The 20,442-nt window shown below is 39.6% G+C and overlaps 1 protein-coding gene across 2 annotated transcripts; it reads right to left on the minus strand.

Annotated features, from left to right (window-relative positions):
- Positions 1–2,127: 2,127 nt before the first annotated feature.
- On the minus strand, positions 2,128–19,336 carry LOC126484014 (ejaculatory bulb-specific protein 3-like). 2 transcript variants are annotated; one of them, XM_050107338.1, is made up of 2 exons: positions 19,126–19,336; positions 2,128–2,375 (listed from the first exon to the last, which is right to left on the minus strand). In XM_050107338.1, the coding sequence occupies exons 1-2, from the start codon at positions 19,322–19,324 to the stop codon at positions 2,185–2,187; spliced, it is 390 nt and encodes a 129-aa protein (XP_049963295.1). In that variant the 5' UTR covers positions 19,325–19,336; the 3' UTR covers positions 2,128–2,184. The 2 variants fall into 2 exon arrangements, with proteins under 2 accessions (XP_049963295.1, XP_049963294.1); XM_050107337.1 differs by lacking the exon at positions 2,128–2,375 and adding an exon at positions 14,518–14,760.
- Between the last annotated feature and the right edge of the window lie 1,106 nt (positions 19,337–20,442).

Genomic DNA, 20,442 nt, shown 5'->3' on the forward strand with positions numbered 1-20,442 from the left:
CACGTAATTTGTCCATACCCGTGCCGCCTAGCGGCTACAGCGCATATTAGAAGTAAAAACTGGAGAGATTCTATATGCACTGATACGTGTCAGTTTTCTGTAAGACATGTACTTTCCACGCGGTCGTTTGCTGCAACAACGGAGGTAGTTACAAAAAATCCTGTACGTGTAGTCGACCTAACAGCGCTACTGACAACTAACTGTCGATACATATCTGTTGTGAATGATTCAAGTGACGTTATGACTGACAAATCAAATATCCAATATGTAATTACTATCTGCCACTAAAAACTTTCAATGTTACTACATTTTATAAGGTGCTGCCTGTGGCTTTAAGTGTGACCGCGTGCAGTGACCTGTTGTAAACTAGTGATCTACGGACTCGAGTACATTAACTATTGTCTTTTTATCACATCAACTGATGAAGGTGTCGTACCCCATAAGTGTAATGGCTACACTTTGGTTAATTATAGTAGGAGAAATTTCTGCTCCGAAAACAAGTGAAACAATTTCTTTACCACGGCGCAACGGAAAGAAGCAGCACAGTATGGCATTATGGAGACGAACCCAACGTTTAGCCTTACCTCACGTACACATATATACAGTACTTTAATCCAATTCGTGACATGTGAAAATGAAGTGGGAGACTTGCAGTTAAAGACTGAATTATATCTTTGCATTTATTATAGTTTCTTTTTACATGGAGGAAGTTTAACTAAGTAACAATTCATGTTCTTAGGTGCTACTGTCCCATGCGAAATGCAGACATGACACTAACTTAGCAGGCGAAGTGATCAGGATGGTGGGGTGCTTCTACGGGAACAAAGGAAAAGATTTTATAAGCTTGTGCGTGGTCCAACATGCTGCAAAAGAGACAAGCACTGCTGAGGGGAAAGATCAAGAGCGAAAGTTGTTATTACTCATTCACAGAAATTCGCGGTCTGATAAACTTGAAACTTTCTTAACCAGTATGCACAAGCAAGAGCAGAGCTAAAGAAAAAATGGGTGCTAATCACAGCTATTGAAACCGGAGAACAAAAGCACTATTCATCGTAAAACACGGCAGTGCAAGGAATTTTGCTTACGAGACACGTGGGACAGACATCACCATTAGTAAAGAGTACGGTACAACGAATTGGGACTACTAACTAGCTCTGATCGCGAACTAATGGTACGCTGGCAAGCAGTTGCATTGCGCCTCACCAACTTTGTCTCGTGGTACAACTGTACAGCGTGTCCCCACCGGCCAACATCACCTCCACACAAACTCAATGTTACCAGGTTATTTGGCAATGTAGATAACAGACGTATAAGGTGCAATTTACTATACTTTGAGGCTGTGTAGTGTGTGGATAACAGTTCACGTACTTGTTCAATATTCAGTTGACTTACTTCCATCTCACTTCCCCCTGTTTTGTTGCGCTTTATATAGCTTTCCGTCTCCAGTTTGAAGTTAAAAGTCAGACCGTGTTTTCTGTGGGTATATTTCAGCGCACGAACGGTGTTCATAAGCTTGAATAAATACTCATGTATAGTTTAGTTTGGAGTGGCAGCTCACAATCTGTTTAAATTAGGCTCTTATGACTTAGTTATTTGTGTTTATCATAAGATTCACTCTTCATTTAAGATACTGTCCAATTTATAACTTTAAGTTACCCGTATGCCCAAGCATCTTTCTTGTTTTGATAACTACTATTAGTTTCCGTGCTAATGTCGTAACTACTCAGATATACGAGTTGTCTCTTCGTCTGTTGATTGTAAGGCCATGAGCTTCATTTAGAAGATAAACTCTGATTGCTTTGTTCGTACCAATGATTCCAGTTTAGAGTGCACAAGTGAGTGAGACCTATATTCGGCAGCACAGTGTTTTCTCTTTTTTGAAGAGAATTAATGAGTGAAGAGTTGTAATATGACGATATGTGTCAAATGTAATTTCACACTTACGAAGATCTGTAACAGAATAGCAGGATACATTTCAAAATTATAATTCTGTGTTTTAACCATTGTAATTGTGCAGCGATAATCGACTGGAGTCAATCAGAATTAAACAATGTTCATGGGAAGAAGCCGTCAACTAATTATTGTTTATCTCTATCGCCGAGTGCACGACGTAAATAAAATAATAAATTGCGCTTGCAAGTAACAGTTTATTAGATATATCAGCATTACATGTTACAATGGTGTTTATTCTTTGAGCTCATCCGCAAGCTTCTTATATTTCTCGCTGTATTGTCCATCTTTGTCATAATGTTCCTTCAATTTGTGCCATGTTTCGGGTTTTTGGTTGATTAGGAACTTGTTAACTTTCCTAGTGGCTTCCTTCTGTTTGTCGTTGCATTTGGCACAATCATTTTCTAGTGCGTCGGGGATGTCTTCTGCAACAAACCGAACACAGTCTTCAGCAAAATGGTACATCCCTAGTAAACTAGTGTCTACTTAATGTATAAAATCACAAGGATAAGAAATGAAACAACGACCGCTTTTTGTGTCTGCAATTCTACAACTTACGTGCTATAGTTCTTCCTAACATTTCGGTTCACTTCATAGTTATTAGCAGAGGAGTACTTCGCTAGAAATGGTATCGGGCTTTACACAGAAAATGGGCAGGTCATAAAATTCTAATGCACGTTTCGTGCTGGGTAAAATTTGATACGTAGACTATTTAGCTACTTAAAACAAAAATTGCTTCATAGCCATCAGAAAAGGAAGGCGTCACTGTACAAGTTGAATGCAAAAAGCAAAGACAATTTTGCAATTTCGCGTATTGTATTAGATCAATTAGCACAATTTTGTTGTCGTTGTGTTGATGAGCAGGTCTGAAATGTATTTGTACAGTGTCATCCATATTGGACATTTAGTGTGTTGTCAGCTGTCAAAAAGTTTACATGTGTTTCTGTAGCATCGGCGATTATTTATTTAATATAAAAATGGATCAGATAATTTGTATTAAATTCTGCAGTAATAAAAGGAATAAAGAGCAGCGAAGTTTGAGTAATAATATTAGATAGGGAAAGTTGAAACTCACCATATAGCGGAGATGCTGAGTCGCGATAGCCACATCAAAAAGATTCACACAATTATATTTTTCGGCCATTAACACCTTTATCAGCAATAGACACACATACACATACACACACGCTCACACACGCACTCACGCAAACGCAACTTGCACACACGTCTGCAGTCTCAGACAACTGTAACCACCCTGCGTGTGTGTATGTGTGTCTATTGTTGACAAAGGCCTTAATGGCGGAAAGCTATAATTGTGTGAATCTTTTTGTTGTGCCTATCGCGACTCAGCATCTCCTCTATATGGTGAGTAGCAACTTCCCTTGTCTAACATTGTTACATTCCATCCTGGATTTTCTATTGTCTGAAGTTTTAGTAATGTTGTATACACGCACACACACACACACACACACACACACACACACACACACACACACACACACACATATATATATATATATATATATATATATATATATATATATATATATATATATACAATTACGTAAACATCGTCAGTCGATGAAATCACAGAAAAGTCACTGATGCCGCTGCAGTATCAGTTTAAAATTATTCTGGTATTTTGGATATAACATGTGTGACGCCAAAATTTGTTCCTAAATCGTTGAACTTCCAACAAAAACAGAGGCGAATTCAAGTTCCACAGGAGTCGCCAGATGAAGCCATTGACGGTAAAACGTGTCTAATAGGTGAAGAAACCTGGGTTAGCGGATTTCACGTCCTAACAAGCGCTGAATTGTCTCAGTGCAAGCATTTTGGATAGCCCAAACCGAAAACGCTTGACAAGTTCAATCAAATGTGAAGGTTAACGGCATAATGTCACTTGAGTTCTTGTTTCGAGGCTGAAAGCAAAACAAGGAGTACTACTTAGAAGATCAACGGCATTTGAGTAAAGCAATCCGAAGAACTAAACCCAGCTTTGTGACGCATCAATTCGTGGCTTTCGCATCACTATGCTGAACTTGTTCACACTTCTCTCCTTGTTAGAGAATTTTTGACGTAAGAAAATACTATAATGATGGCCTAGCTCACATACTCGCCAGCCCATGTGATTTTCCTCTGTTCCGAGAAATAATAATAACCTTACAGAGCTTAGCTTTAAAAACATGAATAAGATTAAAAATACGTTGCTAAGAAAGCTAAGAATTATCCTGGAGATTTAGTTTCTGAAGCGTTTCGGGGACTGAAAACACACTGGGTGAAGTTTATAATATATAATGGAATTATACTGAACGGTATAATATTGATATAGACGAATAAACAAACTTCTTTGAAAAAAAAAATCTCCATCAGGAAGTATAACCATTGGATTGGTTCCAATGGCTCTGAGCACTATGGGACTTAACATCTGTGGTCATCAGTTCCCTAGAACTTAGAACTAGTTAAACCTAACTAACCTAAGGACATCACACACATCCATGCCCGAGGCAGGATTCGAACCTGCGACCGTAGCAGTCGCGCGGTTCCGGACTGAGCGCCTAGAACCGATAACCATTGGAGTGCAAGTATAACCAGTCTAAAGAAAACCTAATATTTTACGCTAGAGGATCATTGCTCAGTTGACCCGTGGAATAACACAACAGAAGCGAAATGACATTAGCATTTGCCTTTAGAGTATCTAAATTCTTACTCGGTTTGCATGTCCTTCCAACTAAGCTATAGACAAAAGAGAAACCACAAAAATGCGTATAGTTTACTTCAGTGAAAAATTTTTAATTTTATTCCTATTTTACGTTTCCATTACATCATTACAATAAGAAATCGAAAGCTTCGTCGACAAACATCGGCTAACGTTTAATATTAAGAGTAGTTTATACGTGAACAAGGGCTCTGTGTTAGTCCTCGAGCCTTTCTTACATAACATCATCAAACATATGCACTATATGTGTCAATGTGATATTCATTCTGCATATAAGAACCTGCTTTATCGGCAAAACACATCATAGTTATGCATGTCAGACAAATAATAATGAAAATATCACAGCCCTGGAAGTAATCTCAGATACGTAGTGTAACGGTATTCGCTGGATAAAGAAAATAAAGTCGCGCTGGGTATGGTGGTACTTCATTGGAAGTGGTTAAAGATGGAAGAAAATAAATCAAACGGAACGTGTAAAGTTATTTACAGAATATCTACGGGGGAAGACAGTAGCACAGATTAGGAACAACACTGTTACTGTCTTCTGCACACTACCGTAGCAAACGATTATCACCAACAGCATGGGAAATTCCTGGAAGTGAAGCAAGCCAAGAAGGAAAGTGGCTTTCGGAATGGGTATAGGACAAGCACAATTGACAGACTGCATTTCGTGAAGTAAATTACAAACCTGAACATTGTGTATTAAGTCCCCATTTCTATGCGACTGCGGGTTAAAAAAAAAAAAACAAAAAAAAACTTTTCGCGTGTTTTTCGCAATATCTGTGCTCTCCGTCCTCGCAAACCAGACACGGGTCTAACTTATATCAGTAAACGTCAATGCCACAGCATCTGTTACACACCATGAAGACATTGGGACATTCGGATTTCAAAAATCAGTTCGGCAAAGATATTCCACTTCACTAAAATTGTTTTCAAAAGCCGTACAACAACTTTTCAGACTCGTCAGATGATAAAAGTTAGTAGCAATATATGGGGAAATGAAACATGTCTTTGCTTATGAATTGTACTGTTTGCAGCAGTGCAGTTTGTTTTCATAAACGAGTGTAAGAAATTAATAGAATGTAAGAAGTTAAAACAGAAATTCTGAAAGCAGACCGAAAACTCACTCACTTAACGAAGTCATGTAACCAACAGACATTATTTTGTTATTTACTGCATTTGAAACCAACGACTGGGTGGATAACGTAAATAAGTAAAAGCGTTTTCGTCGAGTGCTTTCATGGAGCTTTCTCAACAGAGCTTCTGACACATACAAAAAAGAATGTTATCCAGTTTTGTCTTATAGTAGTACGACACCGACTTTTAATGCGAAAACCTTTCAAATCCTAAATATATTCCGTTAGATGTGAAATGATGTGTTTTGGGAAATACTAGGAGAAACAATAAAACACTTGTTTGAACTGGAGTAGAACATGCAGTTATGAATAACGAAAATGAAATAAAAATTGTAGGGACATGTAACCTGGCGAATTAACGATCGAAGGGCCAAGGAAGTTCTTTGCTGGATTTCGAAAGATACGAAAATAAAGAAAATAGCGTAATCTAAGGTCAGTACATGGCATTAGAAAACATGCTGGAGCCACATGGATGAGTAAAGCTCGAGATCGAAACGAAAAGTCTAGCGGCCGCCTTGATCCAAAACACAAGAAGGAAGGAGGAGGATTTAACGTCCCGTCGACTATGACGTCTTTAGAAATGGGGAGCAAGCTCGAACTGAGGAAGGAAATCGACTGGTCAAAAGACCCATCCCAATTGCAATTTCCGACGGGGATTTGAACTGACGTCCTTCAGAATACAAGTCCGATGTATTGCCACAGCGTCACCTTGCTTGTTGCCTATACTGAGGAATCGTATTCGAGATGTAATTAATCAAATGTATTCGCTGTTGCGAATATGAACAACCATCATCTGCATAAGGGAGTGATGACAACGAAAATTTGTGACACGTCGGGTTTCGAACCAGGATATCGTGCTTTATGAGAGCCGTCGCCTTCACTGCTTTGGTCACACCTGAACTCCCATAAATCGTCGTTCCTGCGTCACAATCCTTCCTCGTACACATATTATGTAATAAATTTTTGTTTGTGGAATGTCCACAACTGTTCTGCACCAAGCTCATGGTAAACAAATACACCACAGTTGGAAAATACTTTACTGACCAAAGTCTTACACGACAGAAGTCGCTAGGCACTGCTACGGTTCCGGGATTTTAGTCCCATCATGAGGGTACCTGAAATCTAACAGTAGTAGGACGTCACGTCCATGCCCTAACAACTAATAGGCGAACATCTAGAGTAGGTGGACGGCCGAACGATATTACAGCCACAATTTGGGATTTTATTTGACAGTCCAATTACGCTAGATGTTTGCTATTAATTGTTAGGGCATGGACACGACGTCCGACTACTACTAGATTTCAGATACGTCTGATGATAGAGCTACGACTCCGAAACAGTGGTACTGTACAGTGATTTCTGTCGTGCAATAATTCGGTCAATGTTCTACAACTGTGGCTGATTTGTTTACTATGAACACAGTATGTAATTCCCGCGGGGCTGGGTGAGCAGTGGCAGCTGGGGGAGCGTTCAGTGTCAGGTAAGGCATTTTCCAAGCTACTGACCCATTGCAGGGATGTTTGGCACAGTGTAGGAATTTGTCATTAGATTCGGTTGAGGAAGTTATTAGATTTCTGTATTTGGTTGTGGAGTTCCAACAGAAATCTAGAGTGGTCGATATGACTGCTGTGAAGACCTTAAAGTTTCTAACGGGAAAGGTTAAGGGCGATTGGATCTATACTGGAAAAGTCACTTTGGAGACGGGAGATGTAGACTTATTTCGCAACGATCACTGCAGAAATTGATTTCTAATCGATATGAAGAGGAGCAGGAAATCTGGAAACTGTTATTAAATATGCGGAAGACGTGAGGAGAAGGGTGCTAGCATTATGTTCACTGTATATTGAAGGAGAAATAGCCCAGCGTATTATCCATGTGTTACGGTCCGTGGATAGGGAAAGAGCTGTCTGTTGTAAAATACCTATAACATTTGCACAGTTCAAGGACTTACTGCGCAGTATTCAGGCTACCAAATATGTGGATTTGAGTAGGTGTAAAGGGATATTGGAGTGGGGAATATAAGGGTATCGAGGTGACAGGTTTCTGTATTATGAGATAGCGAGAGAAGTAACAGGAAGGTAGGGGGCGAAAAGTATGATCAGGAAAAGGACAACAGGGTAAGGTGCTGATACTATAATAATTTGCGGCACATAGGGAGGAACTGTGAGAAAAGGAATTGCTGCAAGGAACATGAGTGGAGTGCAAGGCCATTTGTGCGGCAATGACAGCGGAAATACAAAAGTTAATATTTGTGTGTTGCACCGTTAACGCGTTCGCGCTTTGCTAGATTCAGGGAGTGCCATTTCGGCGATAAATGATTAGTTTTGCGCAAATAAGGACATTTGTAATTAGGAAAAAAGAAAGAAGACAGCTTAGAGTACAAAGTTGTTAAAAAGACTAACGTCAAGGTAAAAGGAGTGGTGTTCGTGAATCTTAAGATAACAGATTTTACTTGGAAAGTGAAGATGCGAGTTGTTGACAAATATGCTACTGCTGTAATTATAGAGGCAGAGATTTTTGTTAGGACTGGTCTGGTTACTGATCGGGGAAGCAAGAAGGTTTCCGCCCAACTACAAACCACAGGAAAATTTTTCCTTTTGCAATCGTAAGGACTGGTGTACTACTGTAAAGTAAGTGGTGGACGAGTTGCAAGAGGGGCAGACGAGAGCTCAGGCACACAGTTGAGGCACTTGAATCCTGAGACGCAGGAAGAAGTAAAAAGCTTATGATTGGAATTCCTAGACTTTTTGACACCTGAATTATTTGGTGGAATATAATATTCAGTTATCAGATATCATTCCGGTTAAAAGGCCATCATATCAATGGGCCCCTCCCAGAATGTAGATAGTGAAGGGATTAACTGGATAGGTTCTGGAACAGGAAATTATTTGGCCTTCCAAGTCTCCGTACAAGGCTCCCACAGTTTCAGTACCCAAGTGAAATGTAGCATATCGACTAGTGATTGATTACTGGGCATTAAATAAACACTTATATCACGTTCATACGGCTGCCTGATGTACATTCTTGCTTCGTATGGTTTCATGGGGTAAGGGTGTTCACCATATTTGACTTTAGCAGGCCTATAATCAAAGTCTTCTGGCAAAAAGTTCTAAGCCCATTACTGTATTTACGGCCAACTGGAATGTCAATGAATTTAACAGGGTTCCTTTTGGTTTGTCTACGGGTGCTGTGGTACTCTCCCATTTACTGGATGTGATTTTCTCAGATGTAAATTTCAAATTTGTGTAGTGCTCTTTGGATGATTTGGTCACTTACAGTAGTTTGGTAGATGAGAACTTTCAGCAAATAAGTTTTTGAGAGACTGAGGACAGCAGGGTTAACTGTCAAGCTATGTAAGGTCAAATTTACTTGTAAGTAGACGTGGTTCTAAAAGCAAATAGTTGTTCCGAAAGGGGTAACCATTGATCCTGATAAGGTGCAGGACATTGTCAGCTGCCGGCTACTAAAAATGTAAAATTAGTAGTTCAGTTCCTAGGCATTATGAATGTTTTCCGCAGGTTCATCGCAAGGTTTGCTGAGGGTTCCGAACCGTTGAATGAATTGTGGAGAGGAGGATGTAAGTGTGAGTGGGGATGCATCTTGGATTTCGCTAAAGTAAGCATTAATAACAGCACCGGCTCTGGCTCTCCTGGATTTTAATAAACCATTTATCCTACACATGGACGTCCCTACGATAGGGGTGAGGAGAGTAAACCACGGTGAAGCGTGATTGCTTACACGTCATTAACGTTGAACCCACTGGAAAAGGAGTACTCTGTATGTGAATTAGAACCTTAGCAGTACTACCAAGAACCATATGAATTGCTCCTAAAGTACTTACATTTCAGAGAATTTACATTTCAATAAGACTTCCTACGGATTTGTTTGCTATGCTGTTACTCATTTTGTATACTATCCTGTAACTGCTGTGAGTTTTAATTCCTTTTAGAGTGTTTCAGTTTTAACTAAAAGGTGAGTTAAAGACATTGGTCAGCATAAATATTTTGATTATATTGTTTGTATATGGCAGACCTTTTTCATTTCCTTAAAAAAGCGTAACCCCTGGTAAACCGTTGATTATAAAGATGTCATTTGTTAATGTAAAAACGAAAATTTCAGCAGGATTTCTTGTCTTTTTAAATCAGATCTGGTAAATTTGTGATAATAGCAAGTCTCGTTAATTTAAAAAATATTTGGGAGTTGTCAAGTTGCAATGGTAAATTCTGCAGAGGCTATTGTGTTTCAAAATAATAAATGTAAATTTCACCGTTTTTAAAAAATAAATTGTTCGAATTTAGGTTGCGTGTCTACCCCTTTTCCCTAACCAGCAACTTACAGTAGGCTTTGGTGTCAATATCGTCACAATAAGTAACCTGACTACCCCAAATATGACAAAATGTACCGACGTGCAGTTTTCGCTAGTTTACATTGGAGTGTGCGGCGGATATCCCGACAAATGCAAGTACTACACATTTACAGCTGCTGAATTCTGACACCTACTTTTCTTTAATGGAAGCTGTACATTTTTTCTGTAGCAGCTAAGAGGAACTCAAAGACATAACACGTGCAGAAGTTGAACAAGTAGCAAAAAGATAACAGCGCCGCATAGACAGTGTGCCTTATTGTACCAAATGCAGGCAAACGTGTTAGTCAGGTAAAGTCTACTTCACTGATGTGACTCTCAATAGCCACAAGCGTCCACAGTCCATAATAGCCATACTTCCTCAGTTGATGGGAGTCCTCTGACTGGACGTGAGTCAGCCCATGTGGTACCAAATTGACGGAAGACACACCCTTTCTGCACACACAATTACAGATCTGTTTAACAAAAAAAAATAGTGTTAGATTAATCGATCGAAATCCACGAAGTGGGCTACCCGCTTATAACATTTAACACTTCTGGGCTTTTATCTCTAGAGTAAACTGAAAAAAGAGTTGTGCAAGGTAAGACCGACGTATCTCGATCAAATGTAATGCGACGTAACATGGGGCCGTGCTGTGGCATCCAACTTGCGATATTGTCCGCCTGTAATCGTTTGATAGTGTATATCAAAGCTCAGAGACAATCTTTAGAGCACTTGATATGACTGTTATAGTAACAAACAAGCCAACCATCCCTGAGATATGTATTTGCTCACATTTAGCGCTGTAGAGCGAACGAGTGAGGGAGTTGTTCTCCTGACGATGAGGTACTGAGTTGCGGTCCTCTCTGAAGGCTCTTTCAGTGCTGCATATAGCAGTACAACATAGTTACATTTCAAAAATACAGAGGTTTCGTCATAAATCTACATCTACAAACGGTACAAAGATATTCAGAAAACATTATCCACTACAACGCAGCGAAAATTGTACCCTGTCATATTTACTCTATCTGCTTTTTTGGGTTGCCTGTCTTAGTTGCTTCATAAAGTCTGAAGTCAGTAACTAAGGAATTGTTGCAGTGTACGCCGCTAACTGGTAAAGATCGTCACCACATTTAACAAGTTATTTTCAAAGATTAATCACTAGCTGTTATCCACAGCGGCGCTCACATGTCAGTAGTTTTGTTATGAGTAATGGGGAGTAAGTCTGCTACTGTACGTAGCTGTCTGCCTGTTCGAGTGATGTGCTCCACGCTCCCCCCCCCCCCCCCCTTCTAAGCTGTCGTAACGCACGATGGGTCAAGCATCGCTGCCGAGGAATGCTTACAGAGGAGCACAGGCACGAGTTGCGTCTATGAATCGAGCTACTGAAGTAGCTATCATTATATAATGCATACATTATGCGACAAATTAAGTGGATGTATACATTTAGCACTGTATTCATTACTTTGAATCATATCACATGACAAACATCAAAAAAATAAAATTATTTTCACAAATGTGATAAAGACCAATAGTCAAAGAGCAAATAGCTTTTTCAAAGAGTAAATAAAGAGTAATATTCTTGAAATCAATGAGTACCTTGTACTACACACTTTTTAAAGCATCTCTGTTCATCCTGATGGTGAAAACTATCTCCCAACCAAATTTCGTCGAAATTAGTTCAGCAGGCTAGTCGTGAAACGTGACAGAGTTACAGTAGCAGTTATGATGTTAGTACTTTCAATTAAGTTATCTTTTTTGCCATTGTCCAATTTTGACGAAATGAAGCCCATATGGCGCCCGAAGCTATGCTCAAGTTAACTGTGGAAACCTCATGAAAGACTTTAGTTTTCGAACAGACAGATCCAACTGTTTTAGATAAAAGTTTAAATGACACCTTTTCTTTTCGCGATCCGATTATGATTAAATAACGCCTATACTGTGCCCCAAGTTACACTTAAGTTACATGAGAAAATCCCATTTAAATGTTGCTCGTAGTTTTGGAGATTATCATGTTCAAACAGACAAACAAAGAGATAAGACGGTTTTAGCAAAACTTTATTTTCGGGCTTAGATTTTGATGAACTAAAGCGTATAGGGTACCCCAAGCTACGCTCATGTTAACTGCGAAAACCTCACGAAATTTCGTGTAGCAGTTTTGGAGAACCGTGTAAAATAGATATACCGACGTGACAGTTTTACAGATTTACTCCTATTATTAGCATAGATTTCCTGGTCAATTAAGTCAAGCTTTGATGCGTGTATGTTTCACTCTTGACAGAAGCTTTTGCTCATTGTGTAACTACTAGGTACTGAGTTAGTGTTCTTCTTCCTTAGCTTTAATCCTCGAAGAAATGACAAGTCTACACTCTCTTACTAATATTGTCTGTAACTCCATCCATCGCCTTAGTAATGAATTTTTTTGGACAATCATTGCTGTTGTACTAGCCAGTCTGATTTTATGTTGCTCTCATATTTTTTACGTCACACGGAAACGTGGAATCCATTGCTGATTATTAGGTTTAATGTTTTGTTCTCGAATGAAGTACTGTTAACGCGAACACTTTGGAAAATATGCAGTGATATATTTTTAATAATCAAGGGGTTCTTCTTTATTTTGATGTTTGAACAGTGGAAGGTACGCTGTGGACGTTGTAGTGTTATTAGATTCATTCGAAGATCGTTCAGAAATATCAAACGCGGTAACTGCTATACTGATTATTGCAGTTTACACAAGTATACAACAGAGAGAAAATTTGTTGTAGACAAGAAGAGCAAAATCGAGCAGGATACTCTTTTATGAATAGCTTGATATACCTGTGAACCTATTGCAATCAAAGATACTGTTGAACAGCACACATAGCATTCATAACAGACGATTCTACGTCTTCCAAAATCACCTGAGCATTCTGACAAACGTAAGGCTATTTAAATAGAGTTATTTTATACAGGACTGAAGCGTTGTCTTTCAAAAACGGAGAAACTGAGCGTCTATTAAATATGGACCTACTCAGAAAACTCGGAAACTGCCACAATGAACACAATCTAGGAAATCATAAGGAGGGTTAGGTAATGTGAGAAGTAAAGAATGGAAAACTTGAATCTCTCACAAAAAAAACAAGCTTCTGCGGCGAATGGTACAAAGAATGCTATTCGGACGAAGTGAGTGTGGAATGAAAAGAATGTAAAACCTTAAAAAAATTGGAACGCTCATTTCAAATTTTCCTAATTACCTTTCTTGAAAGGTAATGAACTCAGACCATACTGCCTTGTGGATCAAGGTCAGCAGTTAACGGATAGACACTTGATAAATAATAAGGGTAAGAAGATGATTATGATGACGATGAATGAGGAGGACAGTGATATAACAATCTGTGATTCGACATTTTACTATTCTCTCTGTAATAATGGTGCTACATATTACAAATGTGGTGAGGTCATAATATCCTTTGATACTCATTAACACCACTTCCATTTCATTCTCACTTGTATAGTAAAGACTTACCTTGTTAGTGGTATTATGAAATATCTAACAATGATGGGGCGGTCCTTTTCGTGACTGAAGGTACTGAAGGTTTTATCGTTTTGGGCCAAAATAAAACCTTGAAACCAATCACTGTTGAATTCGTTTTTAATGTTTACAAAGCGTTTCGGATAGACTCCTCCTTCTTCAGCTCGTGCATATAATGCTATCAGTTTTGTTGCTTTCTGCTTGGTCTTGAGTCTAATTCCTAATTTCGAAATTAAATGCCTCTGAGCATTATGGGACTTAACTTCTGAGGTCATCAGTCCCGTAGAACTTAGAACTACTTAAACCTAACTAACCTAAGGACATCACACACGTCCATGCCCGAGGCAAGATTCGAACCTCCTAATTTCGCTCTGATTGCAATTCGAAATCAAAGATTACAAAATTACATTTTTTTCCAATCTGCGGGATAAGTTGTAGGTTTCTTGTGTTGGTTATAGCTTTTGTCACAGTTCTTCTTAGCAATTTAGTTGGCTTCTTTCCTAAATACTTTTGATGAATGGGATGGAAATCTACGCAAAATAACATTAAATGGGTTTAGGGCGAAGGAAGGATTAATAGGTGCCAACAATTAGATGACGCTGAACTAGTTAACCACCAAATTATTTTAGAGGGAATTTTTCTCTCTGCAGATGCTCATAAATATATGTGGTGCCAATAAGCCTATAAAATTTTGTCCATTCTTTCTGAAACTATAAGATGCATTCTCGTGTTGTTTCTATTTATATACTAAGAACCGCACCAAAATTGAAACAGTCTTCGTGGGAACCTGCTGTCAACCGACTTTCTTACGACTTCCTGTACCTCTGAGTGCGCGACAGATACAATGCAAAAAATAAATATGCTATTAACAATTTATTCGTTATATCTGCTGTACATGTTAACACGGTGTTTATTCTTTGAGTTCGTCCTCAAGCTTCTTATATTTCTCACTGTATTTTCCATCTTTATCGTAATGCTCCTTCAGGTTCTCCCATGTTTCTGGCTTCTTGTTGATCAAGAACTTGATAACTTTCCTGATGGCTTCCTTCTGTTTGTCGTTACATTTTGCACACTCAGTTTCTAGGGCGTCTGGGATGTCTTCTGCAAAAAAAAAAAACATCGACATCTTCAGCGGAATGGAACTATTTATGATAAAATTAATTATTAAAGGATAATTTCGAATAATGTTATACGAAACAACGATCACTCTTGCTATCAATATTTATTACATAATGGCACCTTCAATTTCAGAATGATTCAATTCAGTCCTTCATTCTTAAGAGTTTATCAATAAAGTTGTCATTAGCTACTTGGGCCAAAATAAATCCAAATAAACTCCGGTGCCTTTGAATATCGGAAATTACAGTGTAAAATTGTAACCTATTCATGTATTAATTTGTCAAATGTAAATGTGGTAAATGGTATTCTTGTGGACAGGTTTTAAACTTCCTTTAACTCCTTAAATATTCTTGATTCAACCTTATTGCTCTAAGCAGCCAAGTTTGTAGCCTATAAAATATTACAGGACATACCATTTGCGGAGCCAGTTGTCGTTCATATACACTTTAATTCTCAATAACAATAGTGTCACACATTTAGAGACATACAATAGAGGAAGAGAAAATAAAAGCTTATTACACAAATTCTTTGGTAAGTTTCTTTACAAAAACATTAAATGTGATAATACAGTGTTAGACAACATGGACACAAAGAAATACCTCTCGTTATAGCTTGCCACTCTTCAAGGTGTTTCAATTTTAGGAAGAAATACTACTAGTAACGAAAATAATTGTCTTGGCATAAATAGCGCTTAGAAACGAATTACACTACATCATCAAACATATCCGCACACATACTAGTGGACCCTAATATGAGGTGTGTTGCCTTTTTGACGGCTTCAACTCTCAACGAGGTGACCCTAATATGAAGTGTGTTGCCTTTTTGACGGCTTGAACTCTCAACGAGGTACCTAAATGTCTGTGGGGAAATAGCAGCTCATTCTTCCTCGGAAGTCGAAACTAGAGGAAGTAGAGATGTTGGACGTTGGGATCTGGAGTGAAGTGGGAATTCTGACTCATTTCGAAGGTGTTGCATTGGGTTCAACTCGGGATTCTGGGTAAGCTAGTCCATTTTGAAGAATGTTACTGTTTACAAAACATTGACACAGGTGGTGCTTTATGCAAGTGTGCATTGTCATCCTGACCCAGTCATCGTCTCTTAACAGTTCCTGTTCCGTATCCGGTACACAATGCTGTAAAATGCCTTCAAATTCTTAAGCAATTAAAGTATTTGTAAACGCAATACTAGGACCACACCCTAACCATGAAAAACACCCACTACCTCCTCTGTGATTCGACTAACCCAAACCGTGACACAGCATTATCAGGGTGATAAGTTCAAATCACTCGTTACCAGTCATCCACTCTCCCGTGGCGTCGCTCTTCCCATCATCCCAAGTGTTTCTGACCGGCAACTATAGCAGTGCGTCGCCCAGGAGTGCCTCGCTCATTGTACCCCATGCTTTTAACTACCTCCGCACAGTCATTGTGCAAGCTGGACTGTTGGTAGCACTTTTGATTTCACAAAAGACTCATTTCGCCTATTTCATGCGATTTTTATACAATCACCATCCGCAATGCTACAGTAGATTCTTCGTCTTTCAGTACATGAGGTCTATATGGTTTTGGTTTGGTTGGTCCTTTGCTTTTTCATTTTACAATCACTACACGAACAGTTTATTTGGGCAGCTTTAGTGAGGCTGAACTGTATCTGATACATCTGTTTCCCAGATGACATCCAATGAACAGACCAAGCTCGAAGTCCCTGAGCTCTCCCGACCGACCGATTCCGCTTTTACTGCTTCTCTACTGACGGCACAATACATTTCGCCTGCTTTTATACAGGCGGCTCCGCCTCCCGTGTCATCTGGTGGTCACTTCCACATGGCATAGTGTTGTCTATGTACTCTTGATCAGATAGTGTATAATCGCCACTCGAAATCCACAAAGAATATGTTAAACGTGACTTTCTCACGCCTGACAATTGGGCTGTGCTTCTACCACATTAACTTTCCTAGACAGGAGAAACAAACATTACATTGAAAAATTTCAAATAACTTCTCCAGTTTTATAATACGGTATTGACAGTGAAAAGTTAATTAACGACTGCCTGCTTAATCTTGGCACTAATAATGGATTGCTTCGGTAACTACTTATTCATATATAACTAATTGTTCGTAATTTCGTGTCACATTTTTCATTTCATCAACATTATCTTGCGAGGATACGAAATTTGTCTAAACCAGCGAAGAGAGGAACACGTGGAAAACACTGATAAGAAGAGATAGGAAGATAGGATATGTGTTAAGACATCAAGGAATAACTTCCACGATAATTTCGGGAATTATAGAGAGTAAAAACTGCAGGAATGTAGGAATAATCCAACAATGAATTACGACGTTGGGTGCAAAAGCTCTTCTGAGATGAAGTCGGCAGAGAGGGGAATGCATCAAACTAATTAGAAGGCTAATAACTCGAAAAAAAGTCCTCAGTCCGCCTTAGGAGTTTATCCGTCTTCTATACCTTTTGGAAGAGATTTTTAATGTCAGTAATGGTATAATGCAGCAGCTAAACTCTAGGTCTCCCGCCACTCGCTCCTTACTCGAGGTCACTAATGCACTGTACTTGGAAGAAATTTACAGCATCAGTTTTTGGATGACAAGTGGAGGAAAGGTGGTGGCCCGAAATGTTCCCGCTCACTATATTTTGCGTCAATGTTCTGGCTTAATTCTCCGTAATGTCTTACGGAGGGATGACATGTGGCACTGTTGATGGTAGCTTATCCATTGGCAGTCCTTACAGCGAACCTTCCGAGAGAAGACTGCATGTAACTGGGTTGAAATATTGAGTTGTCTTGCGTTGCTTGCCTCTGATGATATAGCACAGACACAACAGAGACTTACATGAAACAGAGTCGACTAGGATATTGAATGGCGTTCAGTGGTGAGTGTCGCTTTTGTTTCTGGTGGTTAGATCGACGCCAAAGTGTCTTTGCAGGGAACAGTGAGATGTCACACACAACAGGGAATCTCGACCCACATTTCTACACATCCTGGAATTATGGTGTGTGGAGCTATTGGATGTGACAGTAAGACTCATTTGGTAATTGTTGAATGTTTGCCAAAAGTCCTATATGGCAAGAATTCGTCATAGTCTGCTTGACCAGGGTTTTTCAGCAGGATGATACAAGAACCTACACTGTATTTCACACGACAAACGCCCAGCGGAATAGTCGAATCCTTGATTGGCGCTCCTAGCCCCTTACTGTGTCACCCATAGAGAATGCCTCGGACGAGGTAGGTAAAAAATGCACTTCCATGCCAGCATCACGCCAACGGTCTTCATAAAAAGGTAACAAATTTCTAATTATGACATTCTGAGGCCATTTGCTTCAATGCCATAACGAATTTAAAAGTGTATTCGTGCCTATGGGGGTCACGCCTCATACAGATGCTGACGATGGACAGCAGTTCCGAGTGGAATGAAAATTTAATTGTGGTGTCACCGCCAGACACCACACTTGCTAGGTGGTAGCTTAAATCGGCCGCGGTCCATTTAGTACATGTCGGACCCGCGTGTCGCCACTGTGTGATCGCAGACCTAGCGCCACCACAAGGCAGGTCTCGAGATACGGAAGAGCACTCGCCCCAGTTGTATGGACGACATTGCTAGCGACAATACGGACGAAGCCTTCCTCTCATTTGCCGAAAGTCAGTTAGAATAGCCTTCTGCTAAGTCCATGGCTACGACCTAGCAAGGCGCCATTAGCCTTACATAGTTTGAGAGTTATCGTATTAATGTCTCAAGAAGAACGATGTATACAACAATAATTAAAAGTTAAGTATAAAGCAGCTACGTACTTTTCTTGCTACCATTCAATAGTTATCCTGTTCCAGACTTGACGCCAGTCGGCGTGTGTGTACGCGTGCCTTTCTTTCGGCTCCCTTCACAGTGTGGCGTAGCAATCTTGTTACGCCACAACATTAATCATTTAATATTGGTTGTGTGATGAACGTTTCCACATGGTTTGACAAACATCGGACTGGTGCTTCATGATGTGACACATTCCTTTCCCCTCTGTTAAATACTCATACTACTAAATTTGTTTTATCTATTGTAGTTGGATTGTACATGAAATTTCTGACTGTTATATTTCCTCCATGCGCCCATTTGCGCATCGAATTAGATGTCACAAATGCTTCAGCAATGATGGTCGGATACATTTTTCTTTATTAGGAATTGCAATCATTGTGCTCTTACGGCCTATTCTACTTGGCTCAGCTGCATGTCTAATTAAATCTGACCCGCTAATGTTAAGTGTAATACAGAGGATATTGTTTACAGAACAGTGACGATTACAACAAACATAGCAAAAGCAGTCATCAGTCGCTGGTGCCAGGGAACTTACTCTTGAGCTCCTTGCCCTCCGGGGTGCAGCTGCTGTCGTCTTCCTCAGTGAGGCAGAGTTCATACTGGTGCATCAACCGGTCGTTGGCGAGGATCTCGTCCAGGTCGATGTTGTCGTACTTGGTGGTGTACTTCTCGTCATCCGCGGCAGTCAGCGCCATGACGGCGAGCACCGCTACGAGTGCCAGGGCGGACTTCATGTCTGCTGCTCTCCAGGGGACACTGAGGATGCAGGTGGAAGCACCGCCTCTCCTTATATAGAGAAACGCCGCCATGGCGCTCTTCTTTTTCCCAAAGGTGCAATACGTAAGAAACACACAGCCCCCAGTTTTTCCCGCTGTTATTACATCGCTAGTTTTCCCACCCTCGTCGTGTCTGCTTGCAGAACTTTGAGTACAACACCGTCTTCCCATTGTCCTCTACTCCTTTTCCTGTGATGCAAGAATGTAATTTCCTGTGGGTACGCGTACTAGCGATATCAGACATGTAAATGTATACCAGTAGAATATCATTTGTAGTTTGTACAGGGTTTTCCGGGGCTGTTACATTTCACAGGACACGCGAACAATGCTGCTGTCGAAATAGTGCCATCTAGAACGTAAAGTTACGCACGCTCTTTAGCTAGCTTCTGATTTATTTGTAAACTATTTCCCATCTTTTTGTACCTGTTGTAAATATCGATTACAGAGCAAGACAAAGAGCGGCTGACGTGATATTCGCCCAGTGTCTTTAGTGTTTATGTATCGAAACACTGAATCTGTCTTTTAAAATGGAACTCAATAGTGTTTAGTCCTAGAAACTCATTAAAACTGAATTTAGTGAATTGACACGTTTTCTTTCATTTAAGGCGTATTTTTGTGACAGCCTGATGGTCATTCGTCGAAAGTATCCATGTTTTTTTTCAATTCCCTTGTCCTACCACTACTTACACCTTTAGGTAATTAATCTGCAATGGTATGTAGATGACCAATAAAGACTGGAAACTATCATTTATTGCGCAAGAATTTTTTAAACCTAAATTGTGGCCCTACAGTTTCAAAAAGGTTGTGGAATAGTGACACTGTAATTTAATTTTGTGATGAGGTGAGATACATATGTAATGAAAGTCAAAGTTACCATATGTTCTATTGTTTATTACAAATCATCACAGAAAACGATTTCAGTAGTTGCACTGAAAAATAAAACTTACATGTTTAATAACATCCTGTTCACTGACAAATTGTCATAAGAAAATGAAACAGTTACTAGTAACTAAGGTTGGCAGATATTCAAGACAAGGAACCGATATGTAGTTTACTACTACATTATTAGTATACTG

The sequence above is a fragment of the Schistocerca serialis genome, chromosome 6 (genome assembly GCF_023864345.2).
Source record: "Schistocerca serialis cubense isolate TAMUIC-IGC-003099 chromosome 6, iqSchSeri2.2, whole genome shotgun sequence".
Taxonomy (NCBI): Eukaryota; Metazoa; Arthropoda; class Insecta; order Orthoptera; family Acrididae; genus Schistocerca; species Schistocerca serialis.